The sequence below is a fragment of the Pseudopodoces humilis genome, chromosome 6 (genome assembly GCF_049639895.1).
Source record: "Pseudopodoces humilis isolate 2021_Gansu_Grassland_sample_001 chromosome 6, ASM4963989v1, whole genome shotgun sequence".
Lineage (NCBI taxonomy): Eukaryota > Metazoa > Chordata > Aves > Passeriformes > Paridae > Pseudopodoces > Pseudopodoces humilis.
The window spans coordinates 31,839,537-31,854,037 of NC_142205.1; the positions used below are offsets into that span (position 1 = coordinate 31,839,537).

The 14,501-nt window shown below is 39.6% G+C and overlaps 1 protein-coding gene across 4 annotated transcripts; it reads left to right on the forward strand.

The window, feature by feature from the left end:
* Positions 1 to 79: 79 nt before the first annotated feature.
* Positions 80 to 12,847, forward strand: CASP3 (caspase 3). 4 transcript variants are annotated; one of them, XM_014259261.2, is made up of 8 exons: positions 80 to 183; positions 4,212 to 4,345; positions 5,415 to 5,507; positions 6,343 to 6,467; positions 6,954 to 7,082; positions 9,564 to 9,739; positions 10,252 to 10,369; positions 11,420 to 12,847. In XM_014259261.2, exons 3-8 carry the CDS (start codon positions 5,434 to 5,436, stop codon positions 11,644 to 11,646), a joined length of 849 nt encoding a protein of 282 aa, XP_014114736.1. In that variant the 5' UTR covers positions 80 to 183; positions 4,212 to 4,345; positions 5,415 to 5,433; the 3' UTR covers positions 11,647 to 12,847. The 4 variants fall into 4 exon arrangements, with proteins under 4 accessions (XP_014114736.1, XP_005517714.1, XP_087912995.1 ...); XM_005517657.3 differs by having other exon boundaries at positions 106 to 187; XM_088056869.1 differs by lacking the exon at positions 80 to 183 and adding an exon at positions 372 to 534.
* The last annotated feature ends 1,654 nt before the right edge of the window (positions 12,848 to 14,501 follow it).

Consider the following 14,501-nt stretch of genomic DNA (forward strand, 5'->3'; position numbering starts at 1 on the left):
GGCCGGGCCCGCCTTGTCCGCGGCGCTCACGGTCAGGCCCCGCTCCCCGCCGCCATTGGGGCGGGCCGCTCGCCCTGCGCGGGGCGGGGCCAGCGGCGGGGCTGTCTCGGCGCCGGGCGGCGCGCCGCTGAGCCACGCTCGGGAGAACGCGGGGCGGGGCGAGGCGAGCAGGCGGCGAAGCCGGTGGGTGGTGGCGGGGCCGAACAAAGCGGGGGGGAGGGGGTGAGGTGGACCGGGCTATGGCTCTCTGGGTCTGCGTGGCCGCATCTCTCCTGGAGGAAATCGGTTGCGGGGAGCGGGAGGGGGGCCGCGTTTCTCCCGGGGCGGGCCCGGCGGAGAGAGCCGCTTCCCCGGCTGCCGGCGGCGCTCCCGGCCCCCCAGGCCCGGGGGTCGGTCGGTCAGTAGGTCGGTCGGTCGGTGGTGGGGGTGGCTGAGCCCACGGCCTTGTCCGCGGGCCGGGCGGGAGAGAACGCCCGCCGGGCCATCCCAGCGCCCGCCGCTTCCCCCTGCCGGGGACACAGCGCGGGGCCTCAGGTAATAGCTCTCATGAAGCTTAAGGTCGCTAGTTTGTTCCCTTTCAGCCTGTTTGGGTGGAGAAGCTGCCGAAACAGAGAGAAAAAAAAAAAAAGCAAAGCGCTTTAATTCTGAGCTGCTCTCTGGTGACCCCTCGGTAGACCATTAACGAACCGGAAACACGGGGTCAGAGTCTGTATTTGCATATTCCTAATACAAAGCGTGTTAAACCTCGTCTGTAGTGACGAAAAGCATGCTTGGGGTCCTGGCGGGCACTGTAACTAACTTTTGATAGCCTGTAAAAGGCCCTGCCCAAGGTGTGTTGTGTCCTGTGTGACCCCTGATGGTCTGAAGGATAGGGCTGGCCAGCTGAAGTCTTTTACCCTGTATCTCATTGTTCTCTCCTTCAGGTATATGCTTGTCAGGTGGTAGCTTTCAAACCAACACACCCTGCCCTTAATACGGCTGTTGCTTGTAGCGGTGGTGATGTGATTAATTGGTGCAGGTGAATTAATAACCCAAGGGTCCCCTCTACACTCGGTGTAATTTCAGCTGATTTTACAGATTCATGCTGAGTACCTAGAAGTCTTTGCTTTTGGGAGATCAGAATGCTGGCCCAGTGTCAGGGCTTTCCAGCAACTACATCCAGCCCAGAAGTAATGGGAAGAGCTGTCTCAGTATGGGCCTGCTCCCATCTGTTGTAGCAGTATTTAGTAGGGGGATAGTGTCGCACAGAAAATGTAATGGTATATTTCAAATGTTTTTCGGTTTTTCATATACTCAGCTTCTATATTTTCCTTATGTTGTTAGTCAGATAATTATTGTTTAGCATTATACATTGTAGAGTGGAAATATTTTAATTTGCATGTCTGCATTAGTATCATATGTCACGTATATGTTCATGTACAAAAATTACCTTCTTTGAATGCTTAACATTTTCTCTTGCAGTCATGTGAGGTGGAAAACTGTTCTTTTCTAATCTTTAAGGAGATGTTTTACAATCCTGATGTCTGTTTTGAACATGTATTTTAGTAATGCTACAATCATTGCTTTGTGGCAGCATATATATACTGAACATGTGTTGTCTCCTGTGGTTTGCATATTTCAGGATCCAGCTGACTAAAGGCAGTTTAGTTATTTGCTTTCTCCTGTCTGAGAAGCTTTGGTATTATTTTTATCACTATACCATTCATTTCACTTGTTGGTTCTCATTTCAGTTTAATACGGCTTTAAAAAGAAGCCTGGTGATTCTTATGGCAGAGGTGACACATGATGATGTGAATTTATTTTTGTTAGGTCCACCAAGAATCAATAAATCCAGGCTGGAATGGAGTAAAAAGTTGTTTTATTTATTATTTTCTCATCAAAAGAAAAGCATTGGAACAACTGCATTTATGTAGGGGGAAAAATATTTTTGCTCTTATTGCTGTACAGAGAGACATTGATTATTTTTTGGTAGCTTGCAGAGCATAGCTTTGGTCTTTTTTGAGCCACTTTGTTTCTTACTGCTTAGTATACACATAGTATATGTGAAGATCATTGTAGGATCATCTTTATATTTGATGTCGCTGTCTCGTTTTTTTTTTCAATTGTATTTTTTCAGATACAATATTATAAAATAAGCTTCCTAAAATCTACAGAATAAATTTTGCTAGATTATAAAAATGATGTTGCTCTTTTCTAGAACTTGTTTTTTATATTTCCTTACACTTGAAACCTCGTTTTACCTAAGCTGTCAAAGAAAATAATATCAAAGAGCAGAATAAAAATTTGTAATAAATTTTTAAAGCACTGATGTGATTTCTTGCGCCTCCCCCCACCAGGATGAGATCATCCTCCAGAGGGAAATGCATGGCATCACTGCATTACTTAAAGCAAGATGAGGCAATCCTTAGCAGCCTGTTAGAATCATCACCATCCTCCTGACCTCTGCTTTAAAGCACAAAACACCCTGCTGGTTCAAATGCGCATTTGAGTGCCTAGTAACAAAGGAGGTATCTCTTTGTGGGTGTCTTTTGTTCTTTAAACGAGTGCAGGTGACTTGGTGCCTGAGGGTGCTCAGGAATTGATGGATATTAGAAGTGAGTTACAGATTCTGTCCTGAAGATATGCCATGTGAAGTTCAAATGTTATAACCAGTTTTTCTAGGCAATTCTTATAGCTTCTGTAAAGTCTCTCAGACAAGCTCCAGTTGTAATGAGGTAGAGTGCAGGAAGCTTCAACACTTCATTAAACAATTGAAAGTGTAGGCTGTGAGCTAGGCTTGCAGAGGCCCTAGTAAGAAATATTTTTATGATATAATATTACAAGTTGTGTTTTACATTTTTCAGAAAGAAACTAATATACTTTGTTGTAATTGTAGTTTTTGCTAGCCACTTCTTCCAATTTCATTGTTTCTTTGGCGCTGGATCAAGGACAGCAGTTTTAAAACTTCAAATTTTAAAGTTGCAAAAGGAGATAAGTCTTACTTTAAGGTCACTTAAATGTTGAAGATCTCTCCTAGTGTTTACATCCTGCCTTAACATTCATGTAAGACGCATTCTGTGCTGGCAGCCAGCTGGGTCTGCAGTTTGCTTGATTCAGCAGTTTGGTTGGAGCACAGCTGATGTGAGCCCAGGGCAGACTAATGAGCCACTTACCCTCCCTCGTGATTCCAGGGGTTCATCTGCTGGCCAGAGGGTGTTTGCTTTCCCGATGCTTTGGCTGAGTCTTTCTCCAGGTAGCTGTTGGTAGACAGGAGGTGGCCACAGCTTGTGTAGGTACATGTTTACTAGTTTACACTCTACCCTTCATGTACGTGCAGCACTGGCACTGCAGAACTTCACGGTGCCAAACAGCTGGGGTAAACACCTGGGATTTAGCAGAAGTTGATTTTGTTGAAATAATAAGTTGAATAGAGTTGAATAGAACTTCAACTTTTGTTGAAGTTGAATAGAGTTGGCACTTGATGCTGTGCTATTTTATATGGTGTGGCTGTTTATTACTGTTGTCAGACAAAGAGCAGAAGGAAGTTAATAATTTCCCTGTCTTTCTTATTAATCCCAGCCACACTGAAAGATCTGGGTTGTGCTCTTACACATAGTTCTTCTCCAGGAGAAGGAACAGTATGAATTGCATCAGAATAGTGGATAGGTCTGCTTGGATGTTTTCCTACAAATTTTGCTCAGGCTGAGAGCTCAGAAAAGCTGAGAACCAAAGCCAGGGATGATTGTAGTAGGGATGGTTGAAAAAGTCATAGAAACTCCTGAAGCTGGGCAGTGCTGGAGCAGGAGAACTTACAGCATCCTTGTCAATGAAATCCATTCTTTCCAATTATTTGGGATCAGGAGCTCTGCTCTTCAGCTAGAGCTGGGTGCACACACCAGTTGTTACTGTAGAGCAGCCTTTGCTGGCAGTGCTGATGTTCTCTGCCAAGGGTATAGGGTTGGATCACTGTCATGCCATGGGTCATGGGTATTTCAGTGCCCTTTGGAGTTGCTTGCCTTTCTCTTCCCACAGGGTGCTTTTCGTAGTTAGACTTCGAGTTAGGATGAATAAATCCAGATCAAGGTGCTAGGCAGTCAAGTTCTGCATTGTAGATTTACTTTTTACCCCATTATACTGTCTTTAAAGTAAATTCGTAAAACATAATGTTAATTTTAAACATTTTATTTCTAAAATACCAAGCTTATTTAATACTTTGGTAATTTGATTTTCAGGAAATTTCCCATTCGCTGCATTACATGATACAGTTTTCAAGTCTGGAATAATTTGTTGAAGACGTTTTAATTACATCAGTGCTCTAAAATAATATTCAGAGTAACACTGAAGATCTTTTGAAGCCACTAAAAATGTAAGTAAATGTCTTCCTATAAAGAAGTTAAGAAAGAGGGCTTCACGTAACTAAATTCGTGCTTCTGATGCATCAGTAATTGTTGCCACAAAAATGGGTGTTTGTTGTACTAACAAGAGTATAGATACAAAGTTGAGACTCAATAAGAATATCATGATGTAAGATGACAAATACAGTTTGCCTCAAAGAACTTAAGCCTTAAGTAGAATCCTCATCACATCTGACCAGCAAATCTTGCTACTCAGTCTGGTTACTTATACCTTCTTATTTACCATAAATATATCTGCTGAAGTAAGTTTTTGCAAAATTCTTGCCTTGTAATGCCTTGTTTGACCTCCTTGAGGTCTTGGCACTTCTAAGCATTTATTACTTTGTCCTATCTGGTGGTTTAAATTTATGATGCATAATTGTTTTCTGAAACTTGAGTTTAATGTAACTTGTGGTAATATGTTCCAGGAGTATGCACAGGATAACTGTGGGGGAGGTTTAATGCCTTTAAATTGATTTCTGATTTAGTATCCATTATAATTTATTATCCTGTGTTCTCATAAAAGTAAAAAGCCCACAGCATAGGGTTCATTATATCAAATGTTTAAAGTTGCGTTGTTTTATTCTATTCTGTGGTTTTATTCTATTACGATTGCAATTGCCTTCACGTACACCAGTTGGAATGAGATGCAGTGATTCCATTTCAAATGGAATGCAGAGAAATGACTCATTTCTCAAACTACTATGACCCGGTTTCTAATCTATCTTAGTCTTTGCACATAACTAATAACTTTTTTCTTTTGTTTCTTAATTTCTAATGCATGTGGGGACATTGCAATATTTTAAAGATTGTTTTCAATTTGTTTGTCTCTTATTTTGCTTTTTGTAGGTCTTTTCAATGCTTTGGTCACAGGGATCTACATTTTTTCCCCAGAGAAGGCAATAATTTAGAAAAATATTTCATGTTCTTCTTTAAAATATGTATAGGGATTACTCAGAAATGCTCTTTTTTTGTGTACTAATAGCCTAGATTAAAGTTATTATGTGAACTGTCATATTTCTATTTTCTTGCATTTTCAAGCTGATAATTGAAAGCAATAATGACAGACAAGGGAGATGGACCACAATTGGGGGAAGATCTGGCAGATGCAAAATCTATTCCAGGTTTTAAAGGGTAAGTGAAGTTCTTTTGGTTTAAGTCTTCAATTTAAGTCTGGTCAGCAGTTTATGTCTAAAGGACTCTATGTAAACAATGAATTCTTTCTATCACTTAGCTAAAATTTTAAAGTTTAGCATGCTATCAATTACTTACCAAGAAGCTGTTGTGGCAAGGGATCTCTCAGCCTCTAGGAGTAACCAAGAGAAGCATCCCTGCTCAAGGGGAGATCCTGGTGTGCAGCCTGCTGTATGTGGAGTAAGACAAGTGACTTGCAGTCATCCTTGTGTATGAGACATATTTCAGAATGGTGCATGCTCAGCTAGCCCTTAGATATTGAGGAAGACTTACGGCTCTTAGCTATTGTGTTAGCTATCTCCCCCAAAGTCTAGCTTTACCATCATGCTGGTGACTATTGCTTATGCAGAAAAGGAGCACACATCTGCCACGTCTTTTTAGGTTTTGAATGTTTTCTTGTGAAAATTCAATGATAATAGTTTTTGTTCAGAATTGAGAACAGATTAGCTTTCTCAGAGCTAAGCTTTCCTCCGGGTACATAGATTTCAAAAGATGATAGTAAAAAAGCCCAACTGATTTCTTGTTGATACAGTAACTGGCATCCTTAAACTAAGTTTTCATAGTTTTCATATTCTCCTGTGTGGAGGCATTACAATTTTAAACACTGTTCTTCCTTGATTCTTTTAATTTCAAGCTTACTGCAAGTTCCACATAAGGTTACTACAAATACAACCATACCAGTTTCATTTGGCTTGCTAAAATAGCCTATTATTGTCATTATTTTGAAAAGAGAGATTAGAAATTAACACCTAATTTTTGTCTGGTTTCTATACAGAAAAAACCTACCTGCTAGCAAGTCTATGGACTCTGGAATTTTGCCAGACTACAGTTACAGAATGGATTATCCAGAGATGGGGGAATGTGTAATAATAAACAATAAGAACTTCCACAGACATACTGGTACCACTCACAAGTTTTTGACCTTTTTCCTTAATTTAGATGAATTAGTGCTGTGTGTTATTCTTCAAAATTAAATGTGCAGACCAGTTTTGATTGCACTCTTAAAATTAATTGAGTGTGATTCATTTCAGTCTATTCTTCCAAATATGCATAGAGGGAATACATTAGGGTATAGCAGTAATGAGGAGGAAAATTGATCAGCAGTACAAGTCTGTAGTTGTGATTTATATTTTGTAAATTAAATTCTTCTTATGTCCTTAAATAGGTAAGTAGATATAAAAATAAGATGCAGATAAATCTACACTACAGGTACAGAGGGCGGGAGATGGTGTGCCCATGTAACAGTGAAATGTTTTCTCTGCTGGAGAGGATCTGCAATAATGGAGTATTTCAGACAGATACAGCTATAAACAATAAAAGAATTTGTCTCAATCAGATCGTGCCATCTATATAATATAAAAAATAACACATTTCTTTTATGTATAGGGATGTTGCCCCGTTCAGGTACAGATGCAGATGCTGCAAGTGTCAGAGAAGTTTTTATGAAGTTGGGATATAAAATAAAGATCAACAATGATCTTTCATGTGGGGACATTTTTAAACTATTAAAAAATGGTAAGTTATTATATGTTTAGTGTGTGCATTAAGTCATCCACTGTTTCCAAATACATCTCTAGCCCTCACATCTCTTCTTTCTGTGTTCTTTTAGATGACATTTTACACCTTCTGGTGATTTATTGTTAAGGATGACGTGTATATCATAGTTTCTATGTTTATTCATCTTAGCTGTCTCTCCATCTTTTGTGCCATGACTGTTGTCTCCATATCCTTTCTCATCTTCTAAAGAAGGATGGAAAAAAGGCTGAAACTTATAAGCAGACTGATTTATATTCTGACCCTGGGATCACTGAAGCTCTGTGAGTTTGAAAGAAAACTGCTAGATTGGGTAGAGGGGTTCTGTGCTTAATGCTTAGTGGTGTGGCCCAAAGAGGGGTTCAGACTGAGGGACCAGAACTACAGGTATATGGACTGATATATGGTATATGCATAAACAACTCACATTTTGTTTAACTTGTGAAGCAAAACACCCTTCTCTCAAGTGAGAACTTTATACTACTTTATACTACTCTGTTGGTGGTTCTGCTTTGTTTGGACTTGGCTTCATCTAGATGTCTTAGTTTAGGGCAAATTAGGAAGGAAAACTCTAAATGGGGATTTTTCTAGGGAAATGCCCCTCCCCACTAACTGGTCCGGGAAAAGAAAAAAAATTCTTTAGAGAGAAGTGGAAAAAGCTGTTTATTTAACAGAAATTGAGTAATATTAAATAATAAAACTTCTTGCTGTTTGATGGGATGGCAAGTCTAGGAAGAAAAGTCCTTTTTATGTGGTGTAGCTCGGCTCGCTCAGGTTTTTATCAGTCCCTCCGTCGCTGGAAAGTGCCGAGGCCCAGGCCCCGGTGGGCCACAGGCGTGAGCTCCCGGGGTTTGGCTGGGTGTTCAGTCCAGAGCAGGCTTGCACAGATACAAGAAAATTGGGAAAAAAAACCAAACAAAGGTCCAGGGAACTCCTCTGCCTCAGCTAGCTAGAACTAACTAAAAGCCAGAGAGAAGCTCTGTCCCGCTGTCTGTCCGTGCTGCAGACACCACAGTCCAGGAGCGGGATGTGTGGGAGTGATGTTTTTCCTTAACACAAACTGCGCGCTTCTTCTTCCCCCTCTCTTGCTCTCAAAGCCAGTCTTAAAGGTGCAGAACTTAATATATAACATAAACCAGACGATTGGGGATACCAGTATCATAAAGTCACCCCAGGACACTAGACCTGTACATTAAATGATGCCTGGAACACAGGCCATTCTAGTTAACTGTTGGAAGGTTCTCTGCCATGACTGGGACTTTTGCCCACTAGTGCCCTCCCAGACTGTTAAACAGTGAAAGCGTTCCAGTGATTATTCCCAACAGCAGTTAGCCTGCAGCAATCCTGGTCTTGGTTTTTGTGTTTGGTTTTTGTTGGTTTTTGTATTGTTTGTTTTTTGAATGAAAGTGTTTTCTCATATAGATGTAGATTCTTTAATGCCAGTTAATGTGTATGCCAGAAAATGTTTCCAGGCATGGTTAATTCATTAGTATTGTTGCAGCTAGTCTGTTGACAGTAGCTGAAAATGTGACTCTTCTAGATGCAGTGCTTGTCCATAAATTGTAGAAATGCCTGAGTGTACATCACTTGAGTAAAGCTGAAACTATTAATTTTGTCCAGAACAGAAATTTAGTGTTTTATTAAGCACTAAACAGTAAGAGTTCAGATTTAGGGACTGTTTTAATTTTTCATCTACAAACTCTTGCATCTTTTTGAGTTACCACTAATAATTTCTTTTGGATCCTTCTTTTTTAATCTTGTTTGTATCTTTTCATAAATTTGAAAAAATCATCTTGGTCCTCAAGTACATTTTCCACAATGTCAGGCAACAAAAGACATTGAAGAATATAAATTTTGTCTACCACAAGATGTAAAAAAAGTGTAAAACTACAAACACTTTATATAAAGCTTAAATAACTATAAGGACAAAATCAAGAGGATTCAAAAATCCTTCTAGACCTCACCACAGGTAAAAAGTGAGAGAGAGAAGTGTAGTGCTAGTACTGCAGGAGCAGCAACAACTGTGATGCTGCATTTAGTTTCCATGTAATCCAAGTAGTTGAAGCATCCCCAGATGGAAAAAGAGGTAGGACTTCTCCATTATTCCCCAAAACTGAGGATATTCCATGAGTCCAATCCCAAATCAGAAGACTGACCATTATTGCATGAATGAGGTGTATCATTCAGACTTTGAGACACTGTGGGAGTACCCTTTTTGTCTCCTTACAGTATTCCTGGCCTAGCTCTGTGACTTGCAATGGGTAGGGTTGGCCCTTAATTTGAGGTTTCCTGTGCCCAACCTCCTGAAGTAAAGTAGGCAGGCTTCTTCTGTTCAGAAGTGAAGACTCTTTGGAGGTTTCTAAACATGCAAATTAGTTCTTAAAGACTTCTGTGACGTAGGAAGGATCAAATGCTCCCAACTTTTAGAGAATACAGGAAGTTAATTCTCTTTTTTCTTTCAAGTGTCTGAAGAAGATCACAGCAAGCGGAGCAGTTTTGTTTGCGTGTTGCTGAGCCATGGCGACGAAGGATTGATCTATGGTACAGATGGGCCTCTTGAATTGAAAGTACTGACAAGCCTTTTCAGAGGTGACAGGTGCAGAAGTTTAGCAGGAAAACCCAAGCTCTTTTTCATTCAGGTGATGTACAGCTGAACAATGATCATCAAATCAGCCAGATAGTTTAAAAAAAAAAAATACCTTTTCCCACTAATTATTAGTGCAAAAAGTTTATCCTTTCTAAAGTAGATTTGAATATAATTACTTTCAGAGTAAGATTCTCTTCAAGTCTAAAATGGCACAATTTTCCCCATTAGGTAGGCTGTATTTATAACAGCTGACATTGCATTAATTCTATGTATTAAAAAGAGTCTTAGGTAATAATTTAATGAATTTCTGAATTCTGCAGAATTCAGAAACTTCTGAATGAATATCTATCTTACCCAAACTGTGTAGCTGATTTAAATAAATGTTACTACTTTCCTTCTGAGTCTGTGTAATGGAAATGTGACACATAAATTCTTGTTACTTTTGCCATTTTTTAATCATGATATTATAATTTTTAAAACACAACACATCAATGTTTTTATAATGATCACTGCCTTTATTTTTCTATTTTAATATTATTTTTTGTTCTTCTTTCTACCAAATAGGCTTGTAGAGGGACAGAATTAGATTCTGGTATTGAGACAGACAGTGGATCAGAAGAAACAATGTGTCAGAAAATACCTGTAGAGGCAGACTTCCTGTATGCCTATTCTACAGCTCCAGGTAAGGACTGTATCCATGTCAGCCTGTATTCATGCTATAAATTACAGCTTGGAGTTGGACCCAGTCAGTGGGTGACTTGTGTGGAATGTCCCTTTGGTCAGTTTGGGTCAGCTGTCCTGGTTGTCTCCTCCCAGGATCTTGCCCAGTCCCAGCCCCTTGGTGGGGGGAATGTTGGGGAGGCAGCACTGCCCAGCAGTAGCCAAGGCACTGGGGTTACCAGCACATTTCCAGCTCCCAATGAAGAGCACGGCACTGTGAGGGCTGCTGTAGGAAAATTAACTCCTGCTCAGCCAGACAATACACTCTTTCATGGAAATACATATTTACTTCCCTCAGTCACTTTTTAAGATTTGACTTAATTTCTTTTTGAGGTAGTTGCCATTCTCAGTTCCTACAAAACCCCTACCAAGCCCTGAATATATCCTTCTCACTAGCAAACCCTCAAAGGTTCATCTGATGGAAATTCAGTTAATTGGAGTTGTGCAAACAATTTATAGCAAGAGGAAAAGATATAATTCTGAGAGAACAACGCAATCAGATGTGCAGAAGTGGATGATAAGTACCAGCATATTATTTGTCTATCAACTGTATTTGCATTGCTTCCTTAAGCAAAATTGGTGGCAAAGCCCTTCATACGTCCTTTACATTTCCACTTAACAGAAGTAGGTTCAGTCTTTTATTTTGCACATATTTGTGAAACATTGAAACCCATTTTCCATCTGTACTGTCACCTCTTCTTTGTATTTGTGTACCCCATGAAAAGTAGTAAGTGATTAATGACAAAGATTGCTGCAGCAGAAGATAATTTTCCTGCCTTTTGATTTTCTTCCTACTTAAGGTTTTCTTAGATTATAAAAGATGACAGGATTAGAAAAAAAAATTAGTTGGCATTTGTGGAGGTTATAAAATCTAAATGTTGTTGGTGGTTTAGAGTTTTTATTTTAAAATATTGGTTGCTATTGGAAACAATGCATTGTTCTCCTAATTGCTGACCTGTCCCATATCAAAGGCTGCTCCTTCTGATCACTTGGACATTGCTCTCTTCCACAGGCTATTACTCCTGGAGGAATTCAGCTGAAGGCTCATGGTTTATTCAGTCACTTTGTAAAATGCTGAAGGAACATGCAAAGAAACTTGAACTCATGCAGATTTTAACTCGTGTTAATCGCAGAGTGGCAGAGTATGAGTCCTGCTCAACTCATCAAGATTTTAATGCAAAGAAACAGATTCCGTGTATTGTCTCTATGCTCACCAAAGAATTTTATTTCCCTTCCTAAAATAGTTTTTCAGTTAATGTTTTTTACCTGCATTTTATATGCAATATTAGTACGAAATACCACTTTTAAACCTGAATAACTGTTCACTGCTGTGTGTGGCACAACAAAGTGTCTCAAAGTTAGATATATGTCTGTTGTTAGAAGTAAAACATAGTATGGCTGTGTAAAACTGCAAAGCTGAAGCAGCTTTGAAAGTAGTGCTCTGAGTATCGCAAAAAATGTGGAAGGGGAGACTGGAGAAAGATCAGATTGTTTATTGGAGCTATTTGGTGCTACATTTCACTTGGGGCAGAGGAAAGAGTTCTTGTAAATCATTTGGTTTCATATTGTACAAACAAGATTTAGAATGTCAGTGATGGTAATATAGTAGTGTCATCATACCTTTCCTCTTAACTCAAGTTCTTAAAGTTTAGGTTATAAACTAACCTAAACTATTTTTACACTTTTGGGCATAAACTCTGGAAAACAGCCATTTCATATTTTTGCATACAGTTACAAAGCATGTTTAGAGTACTGTTGGAAATGGAAAAATAGAAACTTTCATTCTTCATCTCAACAGAGTACAGTTAGTTTTTCCTGATAATTTAATAACTTTGTGTATGTGTTATTACAGAAAACAATTATATCAGCATGGTAGCTGTTTCAGAAGAAATTTTGTATTCTGACCTTGAAGCTGAGTGCCTAAGGGACCAGTCTTCCAAAGTGTCTTTTTCTGCAGCTCCCTAAGGGTATATTTTATATTTGGGGCTATAAGAGCCAGTGCAAAAGGAAATCTGCATTCTGAACAGTCTGCTTTCCTCTTTTTAGCCTTAAATAAGAATGGGTTGGCTCTGTGCGTATCACATATAATCTGTGTGAAAACCTAGATTTGTGGGGAAATTTCACTTCAAAACGCTAATTCCACTGAATCAATTACAAAGTTTAGCTAAAATATGTTAACAAATGGTTAAGTTGTATCTCTTGACTCTGAATTTTGTGAAACAGACTTACAAAACTGCAAAACATTTTTGCTGATATTTCAACTTGTCTTTTTAAGACCGGTGGAAGACAGAATATGAAATTACAATAGGTGCTTGCAAAACAAGACTTGAAACTCTTAAAATTGTGTAGCAAAAACAACGGTGGTAAATTGATGATCACTGCCAGAGGCATTTTGTACTTGTGGGTTTTTTTTAAATTAAATACTGTTTCCTAGATTGTATCATGCTTTATATGTGTCTTTATTTGTTTAGGATCTGATAGCTTTTGCAGATTAATTTTAACTTCAATTATATCCTTTTCCCCTCAAATTACTATTGTCCTTTTTCTCCTGCATTGGCCTTACCACCTGAAATTGAAAAGAATCCACTTTAAAGCACTGTATGCCGTTTTATAGCCAAGTAGTACAGTTGTGACAGACTCGGGAAATGCAGGTTCAAAAGGGATGCAGAGGACGCAGTTTTAAACATTGTAGATGAATTCCCAGATGACTGCCTGCTGGATAGGAGCAATCCTGTCTCCCTCTTATAAAAATGTTCTGTGAGAGAGGGTTGGTCTATTTTAACTCATTGAAATTTCAGTTCTGGGCAGATTCTTGCCCATGTTCCTGTTGAAAATTTAAACAGGCCTCTTCTTGTAGGTTGTGATTTACAAGCATTTGCAAGGTTATATGTTGTAAATGAGTGACAAGACTTTCTTAAATCTTCTTCAGAGTAATGGGGCATAGGGATGTTCCTTGAGTTCTTAGTTATTTTACTGAGAAAAACTCCTGTCAGAGTTTGCTCTTCCCTTAGATTTAATAAGTTCTGGTCTTAATTCATCTTAGTCATTTAATGGAAAATTATTGTGCAGCTTTTGCAATGGTCCTTAAAACAGAGCAAAACAAAACCAAAGCTAGGCTACAATGAGTAGCCAATTGCAGGAATGACGCCTGCACCCATGAGATACACTGTGGCACATGTGGTAAAGGGATTTCCTGAGGTATGCCATGAGGTGGGTGCTGGAGGGGCTACAGTGGGCATGATGGCCTGGTGATGGAGGTGAGGAGTTATTAATCTTACCTTAGCTCTGCAACTGGCCAGATGGAAGAGGCAGTGATATTACATGCACCCTGGGCATGACCCACAGCCTTTGTAGTCTCTATCATATCCCTCCTTTATATATAAAGTGGCTGCACCACCCCGCTGTTCATGATGACAGTAACAGGACACCTGACTACAGTCTCCACTTCTCCCAAAAGTGTTTGAAATCCTCCATGGCAGAGGATGAGAATGTGACCACCATGCAGACAAGTTGATGGGCTTGTTCCTCTCCCCTCCCTAAAGCAGGGTCAACTCTGGCAAGATTTCCACCAGCACCAGAACATACCTGGAAACACTTATACATAGTGCTGTACTCTCTCATAGATTATGTAGATCTACTGAATTTATCACTGACAATCTGAAAAGAATCCGTTAGGTTGCCTGTTGCTCCAATAAACTGCACTCTTTGTTAACTTGTGGTCATGAATGACACCAGACTTAGAGCGTAGCCCACATTGTGCATCAGAGACCTTACTGAATACAGCCAGACTTACAGTGCTGAATTGGTTATAATCAGAAATTAAACCTAGCCCCTCTGATCTCTGAGGACTAGTTGGAAAGCAAGGGAATTTATTTTCTGTTGAATTTCTATACTCTAAGCACCAAATAGTTAGTAGAGGTAGGGCTTAGGAAATGAGGTATTCCCATCAAGTCCTTTCAGGCCAAGTACTAGATTCTTTCACAGTGCTAAGGAGGTATCTAGATACTTCTAGAGGGATGGTGTTTCAGTCTGTAGGACTGCTTGTAGAGACAGAGCTTGTTGGAGAAGGCAGAGGTGATAACATCCTTTTTTCT

What these genes read in the sequence shown, in the direction of transcription:
- CASP3 (XM_014259261.2), top strand. Translation starts at nt 5,434, where the DNA reads ATGACAGACAAGGGAGATGGACCACAATTGGGGGAAGATCTGGCAGAT. An exon ending in TTTTAAACTATTAAAAAATG is followed by an intron (nt 7,083 to 9,563) that starts GTAAGTTATTAT and finishes TTTTCTTTCAAG; the next exon opens with TGTCTGAAGAAGATCACAGC. An exon ending in CCAAGCTCTTTTTCATTCAG is followed by an intron (nt 9,740 to 10,251) that starts GTGATGTACAGC and finishes TCTACCAAATAG; the next exon opens with GCTTGTAGAGGGACAGAATT.